This window comes from Canis lupus, chromosome 12 (assembly GCF_003254725.2).
Source record: "Canis lupus dingo isolate Sandy chromosome 12, ASM325472v2, whole genome shotgun sequence".
Lineage (NCBI taxonomy): Eukaryota > Metazoa > Chordata > Mammalia > Carnivora > Canidae > Canis > Canis lupus.
Genome location: NC_064254.1, coordinates 11,885,534 through 11,897,752, shown reverse-complemented (window position 1 = coordinate 11,897,752; position 12,219 = coordinate 11,885,534). Strand labels below are relative to the sequence as shown.

General features: G+C 56.8%; 1 protein-coding gene across 1 annotated transcript in view; it reads right to left on the bottom strand.

Annotated features, from left to right (window-relative positions):
* Window positions 1-198: 198 nt before the first annotated feature.
* Window positions 199-12,219, bottom strand: part of TTBK1 (tau tubulin kinase 1) — a 42,475-nt gene continuing 30,454 nt past the window's right edge. The window contains 2 exon segments of the mRNA XM_025418846.3: window positions 199-3,579; window positions 4,252-5,840. Of these exon segments, the coding sequence (XP_025274631.3) occupies window positions 3,189-3,579; window positions 4,252-5,840 (1,980 nt within the window). The 3' untranslated portion in view covers window positions 199-3,188.

Here is a 12,219-nt window from a genome sequence, read left to right as displayed (position 1 = left end):
ACAGAGGGTAGCCCTCTTCACTCAGTTTGAGCCTGTATCTGTCCTGTAAGCTTCAGTTTCCATCTCTGTAGAGACAATCTGCCTCTATGACAGTCAATCCCCACTTGCCCACCAACTTGCACTCTTCTCCCCTGCCCACCCCCAGACCTGGGCTTTGCCCTCTTCCCCAAAGGAAGAAGAGTCCAGGCCAACAGAACGAAAGGTCCACAGGCTTTTTAATGGTGTGATGGCTACTTCCCTTCCAAGACCCGATCTAATCATGACAGCGGCTTCCAGGGTGTTGGGGGTGGGGGTGGACAGGTGCAGGGTGGACAGAGGCCATGCAGTGACTGGGAAGAGGTGGGGAGGGTGTTACATTCTGTTTGGCATGTAAACATTCTTCAGTGGCTTCCCTGGGGGAGGGGGAGGGCACCTCCCTGCCACCCACTCCATACCCACCAAGGCTGATCCCCGGAGCTGAGAAGACTGAGCCAGGCCCCTGTGAGGGGCTGGGAAAGGGGGAGCCCATGTGCCTGGGGCACAGCCCTTCTCCTGCACCTGCTTCGTGCACAGTGTGGCTTGGAAGGGGGCACATGTTCTGGGGTAAGCAGATCTGCATCTGAGCCAGTGACACAGGTTGTCTCGATGGGGAAGTGCTAGGAGGATGGGGTGGTGGTGGTGGTGGTTATGGCGGTGGACACTCCTATATAGGGAAGGGGTTCAGAACTAGTAGGGCGTGGTGGAGGGGATGGGTGCTTGAGGGGGAAGAGGCTACAGCTGGGGTTGGGGACACTGGGAGGTGTGTTTTCCTCTGCCCTAGATCCTTCCTGGGGAGAGGAGCAGAGTCAGTCGCCTAGTCCCCTCCCATACTTACCCCTTCCCTGCCTCCCCCACCTCGGTGACATTCAATGACGCAGAGGCCTGAGGTCAGATGGGAGCCCTAGGGAGGTCTGGAATCCCAAGAGCAGACAGGGTTTTGCGTCTCTGCCCAGCTCCAGTGCTGGGTGAAGCTGGGAGTGGAATGGGCCTGGGGCTTTCTCAGGCTGCCCCCTTTTCCTCCCAACACCAAACCAGGGTGTTATTGGTCCTGGGGCAGGGGTGAAGCTGGGGGCCCTACATTCACGGTTCGGTTGGTGGCAAGGAGCAGGCCCAGGACCTGGGCACCAGGGGTCATGCCCTGGTCCCCACCTGGCTCGAGCTGATTGTCATTCGGAGAAGCTCTAGGTGGGAGGGAGTGGACCCTCTTCCACCCCCTCTGCTGGACCCAGAGGGCAGTAGAGGTCTTGGGAGGGTCTCGGGTTGACAAAGAGGGCTCTGTCCGGAGAGGTTTCCTGAGTGTTCTGGGAGCTTCTGCGTCAGCATGAGATGGACCTCGAAGGCTGTCCACCCTGGAGTCCTCCCCTGGGCTGGTTTGCAGAGAAGCCACCACCTTGGTGTGGAAACAGCTGCCCACGCCTGCTGACTCTCCAAGAGGGGCTTCAGCTGGCACCACCAGGCTGCTCTCAGGGCCAACTTCCTCACGGGCATCCTTCGGAACAATGGTGGTTGGATGCTGCCAGACCACTGGGACATGTTGGGGCCTTTCTTCCTCTTCCCCTGGTTGCCTTGCTCTCTGTGACCCAGAGAAGAACAGAGGGACCAGGCCAGGGGACAGAGGCTGAGGCTGCTGAGGATGGAGAAGGCCTGCAGGGGACCTGTCCTGGATAGACAGAGCTGGCTGTCCCTTCTGCAGCCAGTGTGCTGCGTGGCCCAGACGTAGGCAGTTGAGGCTCATGATGAGGTGGGATGAGCTATGCAGGAGCCAGACCCAGGAGGAAGCCCCATATCCATTCATGGAGCAGCACAGCCCTCACCCTCTACAGGGACAGCTCAGCTGCATGGGTTGGGGTTAGTACAAGAGGGGACAGGCTGAAGGGTTAGCTGGGGGAGAAGGGGGCTTAGGCTGGACCCATCACACAAGCACACAATCTGGAAGTTAGCAGGGCCTTTCTGCCTTGAGTCCAGGGGCCAGCTGTCTGTCTGCCTATTCTGCTGTCTCTGCCCACTGGGGGAGATGATGGTCTGATCCAGCCCACTCCTCCCACCCCAGGAGAACAGAAAGGGTGACCCGGCCAGAACTGAATCCCTGAATCTCTAAAGGGTCAGTGCAGAGAAGATGAAAACCAGCCATTCTTCACCTCCAGTGAACTCAAGAGAGAGGGAAGTCGGCTGAAACTGCAGCAGGCAGGACTGAGGTTAGATGGCAAGAAGGAATTCCTGATGGTGAGGGGTCCTGAGCACTAGATCAGGAGGCCAAGGGAGGGGTTGAAAACTTTTTTTAAAGCCCCCTCCAACTTCCCATTGGGAAACACCTGCCCAGGAAGGCAGCCCACACATACTCGATGGTTCCCACTGAGGACCCACACAAATTTATGGGGAGGAGGACTCTGCACCCTAGGGGTGCAGGAGAGCAGCCCCCCAATTACTTGCCCACTGCTCCCCACAGGGGTGTCAAGGATGGAGCTGACTTTGGGGCTGGTCAGACTTGCCTCCTCACACCTGAGTAGACCAATGGCCCTTAGGTCCCAGCTCCTCGCACACACACACACATCCCCGCCCCCAGCCTGGTAGCTGAGAAGAGGCCTTTTGGACCACCACTGGCTCCCAGGAGATTGCGGGGTTGGCCCCGGGACCGGGAGGAGCCTGGAACTTCCACTTCCGAAATCTGAGGCTGCCTTTCTCAAAGGGGGAGGGGGTGGGTGCACTTGGGCTAGAAGAAGGCCGGGAGGAGGGAAAGGCGCCGCAGGTGGTGTAAGCAGAGGTCCCTGGGGGAGCACGGAGAGCAGCAGAGGCCTGGCGGGTGAGGGGGGCGTCCCCATTGGTGAAGTCCTCGGTGAAAAAGTGGCTGAGCCTTCCCCGGGGCGGAGGGTGAGCCTGCCCCACCCGAAGAGCGGCAGGGGGAGGGCAGGGGTCACGGAGAGGGGGCGGAGGACGGGGAGGCGGGCCCTGCCCCCGCGGCGCCGAGTGCCCCTCGGGCCGGGCCGGCAGGGGGCGCGACGAGTGCTGGCGCGCGGCCTCGCGGGTGCGGGCGGGAAGCTGGGGCCGCGGGTGGCGCGCGTCAGGCGCGTAAGGCTGTGCTGGGAGCTGTTTCAGTGTGGCCGGCTGCGGGTGGGGGGCCGGGGCCGGGGCCGGGGTCAGGGTGGGGGGCCCGCGGAGAGCCGCGCGCGTCATTATCTGGCCCCGGCCCGGCCCTCCGCGACCCCCGCCCGGCCTTTGGTTGCTGCGCGCTGAGTCTGGAGTTTCCCTCTGGGTCCTTTCTTGGGGCCCCCCGGGGAGGGGGTGCCATCGGGCTGGGCCCGGGCCTGCGGGGCGCCCCGGGGCGGGGGCCCCGCAGGCCGGGCCTGGTGCGAGGGGGAGGAGCTCTCCTTGCGGGACAGGGACTGGCTCCGGGGGGACGCGCTGGGATGGCGGGGCGCGGCGGAGGCGGGCGGGCCGGGACTGCGCGGGGCGGGGGCCCTGGTGCCGGCTGGGGCTCGCCCGGGGCCCGGGCCGCGGCCCGGGGGCTGTTTGGGGCGGAGGTCAGCGGTGGCGGCCGACCCCGGAGGCTTCTGCAGCTGGAGCCTGCGGGAGGAGGGGAGGGGGGAAGGCAAGAGAAAATAGGAGGGCAAAGAAACAAAAAAGAAGAGACATTTTCAGAATCTGAGCACTGAGCCCTGGAGCCCTGCGTCCTCCACTGGCCGAGGCTGCGGAGACCGGGCACAGGTGGGTAAGCTAGGGCTGGGGCTGCATCCTCCAGGACAGGACCTCTAGGGCCACACACTCCGGGGCTGCTACCTGAGGGCTTGCTGCCGGCTCTCTTCGACGGTTCTATTTCATCTTTCAATGTCCATATGGATTTTACATTCTACGCTATAACCTACCGCTGTTTACATTGATATGAATAGTGTTTTCTCCCAACTACTCTGGTCTCAATCCTCCGGCTTCAAATGCCTCGGGGCACACCAGAGGCTATGTGTGAGCCCCAATGACCCCCATGAACCTTTCCCAAGCTTGGCCTCCCTGGCCCCCCCTCCTCTAGACATGTTCACTGTAGCCACCCACCTGAGCCCAGGGACCGGGCTGGGACCTGAGTCAGAAGGGACAGTTAGTTGGGGAGGTGGTGAACAGGAGATGTAGCTGAGGGTCCATCCTGCATCCTCACGGGGCCCTGACCTTGGCTCTGGGGAAGCTCCTGCCGGTGGAGGCCTTCTGGGGTCACCATGGGCCCACCTCAGGCTGGCAGCAGTTTCTCACCTGCTGGTGATGGCTGTGTCCGATGCGGGGGCAGCGCCGTGGGGTCTGCCGGGGGACTGCTGGGCTGCAGCAGGCGTGGGCATGCGGATGCTGATGGGGCGGGGAATGCGGCTCCGCGTGGCGGCTGCCCGCCCCGCTTTCCTGGGGGCCGCGGGCTCTGAGGCAGGCGTGTCCTCCTCCGAGCCCGTGCCTGAGAGCGTCTCCGAGGCCCGGCGCTGCTCCTCACTGGAGGAGGACGAGGCCCCGGAGGCCAGCCGCAGCAGCAGGCGGCCCTGCCTCTTCTCCATCACCAGCCGCGCCAGGTCCTGCTGTGGTCGGGCCCTCTTGCCCCACCGCTCTTTGGCCGACAGGGAGCCCGAGGGCTCTGAGCCCGTGTCCTCCTCAGACAGCAGGACAGGGATCCGGCTCCTGGGGCGAGAGCCGGGCATGGCATGGCGGCTGGGGGAGACGGTGACCAGTTTCTCGGGGCCTGGCTCCGGTGGGGACGCTGGAGCTGGCCCGTTGGCAAGGGCTGGGCCATTGGGCAGTGAGTCTGTGGCCACCTCCGAGGGGGTGTCCCCGGGAGGGGCAGACAGAGCACAGCTCTCCAGCCCTGACGGGGCGATGCCGTTCTCCAGGGGCACGGAGGCCCCCTCCTCCACAGCCTTCCCGTCAGAGGGTGCCTCCAGACCCAGCTCACCCCCAGCACCCAGCTCCTCGGGCCGGGAGGCTTGTCCACCGGAAGACATAACGTTGAGGTGGGTTTTCTCTGCAATGTGCACAAAGGTCCTCTCAACTTTGGTGAAGGGTGAGGAGGTGACTGCCACTCCTCCTGCCCCTGTGGTCACTGCCCCGGCCCCTGGCCCTGTCCCAGGTCCAGGGGGCTTGGGCTCAGACTTGAGGACAGAGGACAGGGTGCCTGGCTCAGACACGTCCAGCTGGCTGCCAGTGGGCTGGGGCCGCTCTTGCTGAGGAGTAAGGGCAGCCAGAGTGCCCAGGTCAGGGTCAGGGGCCAGGTCGGCAGTGACGGGCGACTTCTTCATGTCGCCAGGGGAGACGAGCACCAGCGTTTTGGAGCCCTCCTCAGGCTCCAGGTCCCCGTCGGCCATGGAGGCCCGGCCCCTGGACTCCTTCTGGTCATCTGCCAAGAGTGTGGATGGGGCACCCTCTTGGCTCCGATCAGTGCTCCTTTCACTCCCATCACTGCTGGAGCCACTGCGAGGCCCCAGCACCTCCCCTAGAGCCACTGCCGCCTCCTCCTCCTCCTCCTCCTCCTCCTCCTCCTCCTCCTCCTCCTCTTCTTCCTCTTCCTCCTCCTCCTCCTCCTCTTCCTCTTCCTCTTCCTCTTCCTCCTCCTCCTCTTCCTCCTCCTCTTCTTCCTCCTCCTCTTCTTCTTCCTCCTTCCCGTTAGCTTGAGGCTGAACAGGAGCCAGTGGGACCTGGGGGGTGGTGAGCAGCACGTGGGAGAAGCCCACCCTCCGGACCCTGTTGAGCAACCGAGCCCGTTCTCGGTAATCAGAGAGGTCTTTCTTGAAGTCCTGGTAGGGCAGGCTCAGAGGCACAGCTCGTGGGAGACCATTGACCTCGAACGGGGGCGCCACAGAGAACACCTGCAAAGGGCACACACAGGGACTCTCTGAGGTCACCTGCCTAGCTGGGCCCAAGGAGCCCTGGACTTCACCCACAAGCTGGGGGGCCCACTTGCCTAGGCGTGTGCACCACAGTGTGTGCTCCATGAGGGGGGACATTGGATCTGTTCTGTTCATTGCTCTATCCCCCAAGGCCTAGAATGGTCCCCAGCACCTAGTGAGTGCTCATCTCTCATGAAGGATTGTGTGCATGCTCCTATTCCCGTGAGGCCCCTGGCCCTGATCCTGGCAATCTCTCTGTCTCCTGTCTCCCATCTCCCTCACTCATCTCTTTTCCTCCAAAACCCAGAACCAGCTCTAGTCCAGTTAATAGGAGACAATGACAGCTGTAAGACATCATAGACACCATGTAGATCAACTCTCCCTTTGACAGAGGAGGAAACTAGGTCCAGGAAGAAGCAGCAGGTGTCTGGGTCAGCCCTCATTGCCTCCTCATAGAACACAGTTTCTCTGCAGCCAGGGAGTTGGCCACCAGGGCCGTCAGGGCCTGTGTAGGACCAGGGCAGAGTTCACCTGTCCTCTGCACCCCAACATGCAGGCTGGGCCCCTGGAGCCCCAGCATCCCCTACCCTCCTCCCCTGTCTTGGCCTGTCAGTCAGGAACTGTCCAGCCCTCTACAGGTGTGTTTTGAGTCCACACTTCCTCCAGGAACTCACAGCTAGCTTATGAAGGGCAGTTTCTTTCCACTGAATAAGTTTTCCCTTTTGAAGCTTTGGGCAGAGCCCTTGGCAATATAATGGCCTGTTCTTGGTTATCTAGACTCCTGCCACATCTCCCCTTAGCCTCCTTCCTTCCAGACTAGAAAGGCCTGCCCACTGTGTTCAGGACCTCAGTGCTCACATCTTGTCTAGCTCTGCCCTAGTGAACACACTCATGCACACACACGTGCGAGTGCACACGCAAATACATGCACATCTCCAGGCACCCCTAGTGCACCAGGCCCCATCAACGCTGACACGTTTTTGTTTCAGGTGGGGATGGTGGTGAAGGTGGCCAGTGCTTTGTTGGCCTTTTTGAACAGCTGGGCCTTATCTTCCAAAACACAGCCCATCCAGCCCAGAGATCTGACACCTCCAACACTTTCAGGTGCCATCTAGACTTGCAGGGAGTCCTGCCAAGTATTCTTCCTAAACTTCTGTGTCAGCTGCCTCAACCCCAGGGGCACAGCCCTAACCTGCCCGGGGGTTCCCCAGCCATTGGCCTGTGTTCTTTTGCCAGCTCTGCCCATCTCTCCTCCCTACAGCTGCTAGAGTGATCTTCCTGAAACTTAAATCTGATCCTATCTCTGCTTCAAACATACAGAAACCCAGAGTAGCCCCACAGTCCTCAGGGGACAGTTCCAGTTCTTGGCTTGGCACATAACAACGCTGCCCCACCCCCATGGGCTGGCTCCTACCTCCTCCTCTAACCTCACTTCTAACAACTCCCTTGGATCCCTGCCTTGTGTTCTAGCCGTGCTGATGCTACCACCAGTAGTTCCCTAAATGTATTATGCTTCTCACACTCCTGTCTTTCCCTCTGGCAGTTTCCTCCGCCTGGGGTCCCTGTCATTCACTCTACTCACATAACACATACCTATCCTTCCTCTAAGACTGAGCTCCTTCCTGTCTAACCAGCCTTCCTTTTTTTTTTTTTTTTTAAGATTTTATTTATTTATTCATGAGAGACACAGAGAAAGAGAGGCAGAGACACAGGCAGAGGGAGAAGCAGACTCCAGGGAGGGAGCCCGACGTGGGATTCGATCCCGGGACTCCAGGATCAGGCCCTGGGCCAAAGGCAGACGCTAAACCACTGAGCCACCCAGGGATCCCTCAACCAACCTTCCAAAAAAACCTTCCTGTTCATCTGCCAAGCAGGTGTCATCACCCTCCTTTCTACTTGTTCCCCCACATCTGTCCCTTAGAGACACTTCACTGAGCCCCTTGAGGATCTTCCTTCCTTCCTTCCTTCCTTCCTTCCTTCCTTCCTTCCTTCCTTCCTTCCTTCCTTCCTTCTTTCCTTCCTCCCTCCCTCTCTCCCTCCCTCCCTCCCTTCCTCCTTCTCTCTCTCCCTTCCTTCCTTCCTTCCTTCCTTTCTTTCTTTCTTTCTTTCTTTCTTTCTTTCTTTCTTTCTTTCTTTCTTCTTTCTTCTTTCTTTCTTTCTTCTTCTTTCTTTCTTTCTTTCTTTCTTTCTTCTTTCTTTCTTTCTTTCTTTCTTTCTTCTTTCTTTTCTTCTTCTTTCTTCTTTCTTTCTTCCCTCCCTCCCTGAAGAAGTCCTGGAATGTCTATTGTCCTGGCCACCGTGGGGGAGGCTGTGAATCTGTGGATTATGTATTGACTAAGACAGATATGGTCCTTGTTTTCACAAAGTGTGCAATCTCTCTATTAGGAAGTGAAATTGGTTGGCAACGATTCAGTTGGAACTAGAGGATACCATGCTGAGCGAAATAAATCAGAGAAAGGCAATAATCATATGATCTCCTATGTGGAATTTAAGAAACAACACTGGATCATAGAGGAAGGGAAGGAAAAAGAAAATAAGACAAAATCAGAAAGGGAGACAAACCATGAGAGACTCTTAACTCTAGGAAACAAGGGACACCTGGGTGGCTCAGCAGTTCGGCATCTGTTTTTGGCTCAGGGTATGATCTGGGTCGGGGATCTAGTCCCACATTGGGCTTCCTGTGGGGAACCTGCTTCTCCCTCTGTCTTTGTCTCTGCTTCTCTCTGTGTCTCTCAGGAATAAAGAAATAAAATTAAAAAAAAAAAAACTCTAGGAAACAAACTGAGGGAATATAGTGGGGGATGGGATAACTGGGTGATGGACACTGGCACGTGATGGGACAAGCATTAGATGTTATATACAACTGATGAATTGCTGAACTGTACCTCTAAAACTAATAATGCACGATGTGTTAATTAATTGCATTTAAATTAAAAAAAAAAAAAACTGGGACACCTGGGTGGCTCAGTGGTTTGGGGCCTGCCTTTGGCCCAGGGCATGATCCTGGAGTCCTGGGATCGAGTCCTGCATCGGGTTCCCTGCATGGAGCCTGTTTCTCCCTCTGCCTGTGTCTCTGCCTCTCTCTCTCTCTCTCTCTCTCTCTCATAAATAAAATATTTTTAAAAATTTAAAAATTTAAAAAACCTACATTTGACCAAAAAGGAAATGAAATTGGGATAATGCATACTCCACAGAGGTTGTGATCATAAATGAGGTCAGATAAGCAATGGGTCTAGCATAGAGCAGTTGCTCAATACACATCAGCTCCCTCCCACCCCTGCCTCCTGCCACCTTCCCTGCTCCTCTGGTTTGGACATCACTGCCTCCCTCCAACCCCAGCTATGCCTGGGTGCCACACCTATGGGAGATAGGGTAGCAAGAAGATAAAGGGCTCTCCCAGTTGAGGTGCCTGTGCAAAATAGCCCAAAGGCTGGTAGAGGCGAAGGCAGGAATCCCCGAAGCTGAGGATCTGCCCAAGGCTGTGACTTCTCCCCTCCTCAACTGCCATAACCTTTCTCATGATCAGACCATCCATGAGGACGTGATAAGGGGGGGTGCAAGATGGGATAGCATGAGACCCCAGACAGGACCCTTGCCCACCCTGTCTGAGCCAGGCAGGGGACTTCTTAGAACATTGTCTTCTTCACATCTAGGCCAGAAGTCCCTAGCAATTGTTTTCTTTTTCTACACCATTCTCATTCTTCATGGATTCATTCATTTAGCAAACATTAAGCCCTGGTTCTATGCCAGGCCTTGTGCTGGGGCCCTCTGCCGTGCTTAGTTACCAACAGTAAGGCAAAAGATGACTGGGCAGAGGTGGAGGGGGTGCTGTGAGATCCCGAGGTGTGCCCATGGCATAGATGCTGGGGAACCTACAGACAGACACAGAGCTCTGATCATGTCCCCCTCCTGTCCAGCTCAGAACTCGTTCACCCATCACCAGATGCATCCCACCCAGCAGCACCTCTGCCTATTTGCCCTGGCCTATCTCTAACACTTTAAGCATCCCTAGCAGAACTTCCTTTTCCTCTGGCCAGGCCCTGGATCTCTTTAGAAAAGCCCCATCCGGGCAGCCTGGGTGGCTCAGTGGTTTAGCGCCACCTTCAGCCCAGGGCATGATCCTGGAGGCCTGGGATCCAGTCCCACGTCAGGCTCCCTGCATGGAACCTGCTTCTCCCTCTGCCTGTGTCTCTGCCTCTGTGTGTGTGTGTCTCTCATGAATAAATAAATAGAATCTTTAAAAAAAAGAAAAGAAAAGAAAAGAAAGAAAAGAGAGAAAAGGAAAGGAAAGAAAAGAAAAGAAAAGAAAGAAAAGAAAAGAAAAAGAAAAGAAAAGAAGAAAAGGAAAGGAAAGGAAAGAAAAGAAAAAAGAAAAGAAAGGAAAGGAAAAGAAGAAAAGAAAAGAAAAGAAAAGAAAAAAGAAAAGAAAAGCCCCATCCATAGGACAGACCCTCCACTCACAGTGTACATGTTAGATGATCATATCTGGAACCCTCTCTCCTTCCATCTCAAAGCCCTCCCTTCTGTTGTGTTTTGTTTCTTTTGTTTTGTTTTGTTTTTGTTTCTTTTAAGACTTTATTTATTCGAGAGAGGCAGAGACATAGGCAGAGGGAGAAGCAGGCTCCCCACAGGGAACCCAGTGTAGGACTCTATCCCAGGACCCTGGGATCTGAAGGCAGACAATCAACCGCTGAGCCACCCAGGCATCCTGCTCTCACCTTCTGTTACATGGGAGGGACGGACACTGAGAACTGAAATCAGGCATCAGTGACAATGTCAGATTAGGAAACAGGCCTGGAGAGGGGCACCGGCACACCCACTTCACAAAGCATATCGACCAGGTGGCCCAGAGCCCCAAACTCTTTCCATCGCCTCACTGGCCTCCCACCCTCCCATGCAGGGAAAGCTGAGACCCTCTGCCCTATAGCAGGAAGAGCCACGAACCTCAGAGTGGGGACAGCTTTGCCCCAAGGATCACTGACCAGCCCATGGGCATCTGGACATGCTGTTTTGTTTTGTTTTGTTTTTCCATGCTGGGTTTTCCATTTCAGAATACCTCCACCACTCCCCATCTGGCTTCTTGCTGGGGAGGGCAGGCCTGGGCTCAAGTTTCTCCCTCCTCAGAGAATGGCAAGTCCTTCACACTCTTCCAGCCTCTCCTGAATGCCTGAGCTCAGTGAATATTCACCCATTTGCCCATGCCTTCCTGTGCTTGTTCATTCCACCAGTGATCATTAGACCTTAGGCCGCCTCTGCATGCTTGGCCCTGTAGGCTTGCAGACCCCATGGGAGGAGGACAGCAGTGACACTCTCCCATTTCAGCTCAGAGGGCAACAAGTGTACTGGGTGTCAACAAGGGAAAATCAGGGCCTGGAGATCTCACACCTTCCTACTCCCTTCCCAAGACAAGCGACCCTTTATGATTCTAATTTGCTTATTGTGGTTCTCCAGTTGGCTTGGCACAGTTTTACCTGGGTGTGTTTTTTAAACCTACAGAACCCTGAGTCCTTCCAGATTCTGTAGGTCATGTCTCCCTCCTGTCCTGCTGGCCCAGCCACATCTCTCTGTTTTAAAGCTCCCCGGTGATTCTGATGGAGTTTCATGAAAGGCGGATGTGGTAAGGGTGAATCATGGAGGAGGGGAGGCAGGCCACTGGAGCTGAGAACCTCAGAGAGAATGAAAGCCCTCGCCGTCCCCTGGCCTCCAATGAGCCCAGACCCAAAGGCTTCAGAGCCCCGCCAAGTCCATGTTTACTCCAGTGAACAGGAAAAGTGGAAGGAGGTGGATGGAGCAGCCTCTGATCCCTCCCTGTCATCAAAACTGGGCTCTCTTCAGCCTTGACTTGTCTGATACCAGCGACACGGGACACCAGGGACAGGTTACCCCACTCTCCAGACAGAGTACAGAGAGCAGCTCTCCTGCTTGGACCCTGGCCAAGCCCAGACCCTGCACACTGCACTTCAGCCCACAGTCCCAAGGCCAGAGAAGGGGGGCTGCTGAGTGATCAAAGCCAGAGGCTGGGCCGTGACACCTTCTTGCTCCCCAGCAATCCTCTCACAGCAGTGCCCCCCCTCCCTTAGCAGCCACCCCAGGCACACTTCCCATCTCTCCTCCTCCTCAGGGGAACCCGATTGCCATAACTGCCCCCCCTGAAAACTGGATATGAGAAGGAAGCAGTGCAGCCCCTTCTGCCCACCACCGCCTTTCCCAGTTTCTCACCTGTCTATCTGTCTGGGTCTCTGCTCTCAAACCATATCTGCCAAGCCAGGAGCCCTCCCTTGGCTCCTCCACCCCACACCCCAAAGTGCCACCTGCCTGAGCACACTGGCTGTGGACATTCATCTGGGTGGAAGGGGTA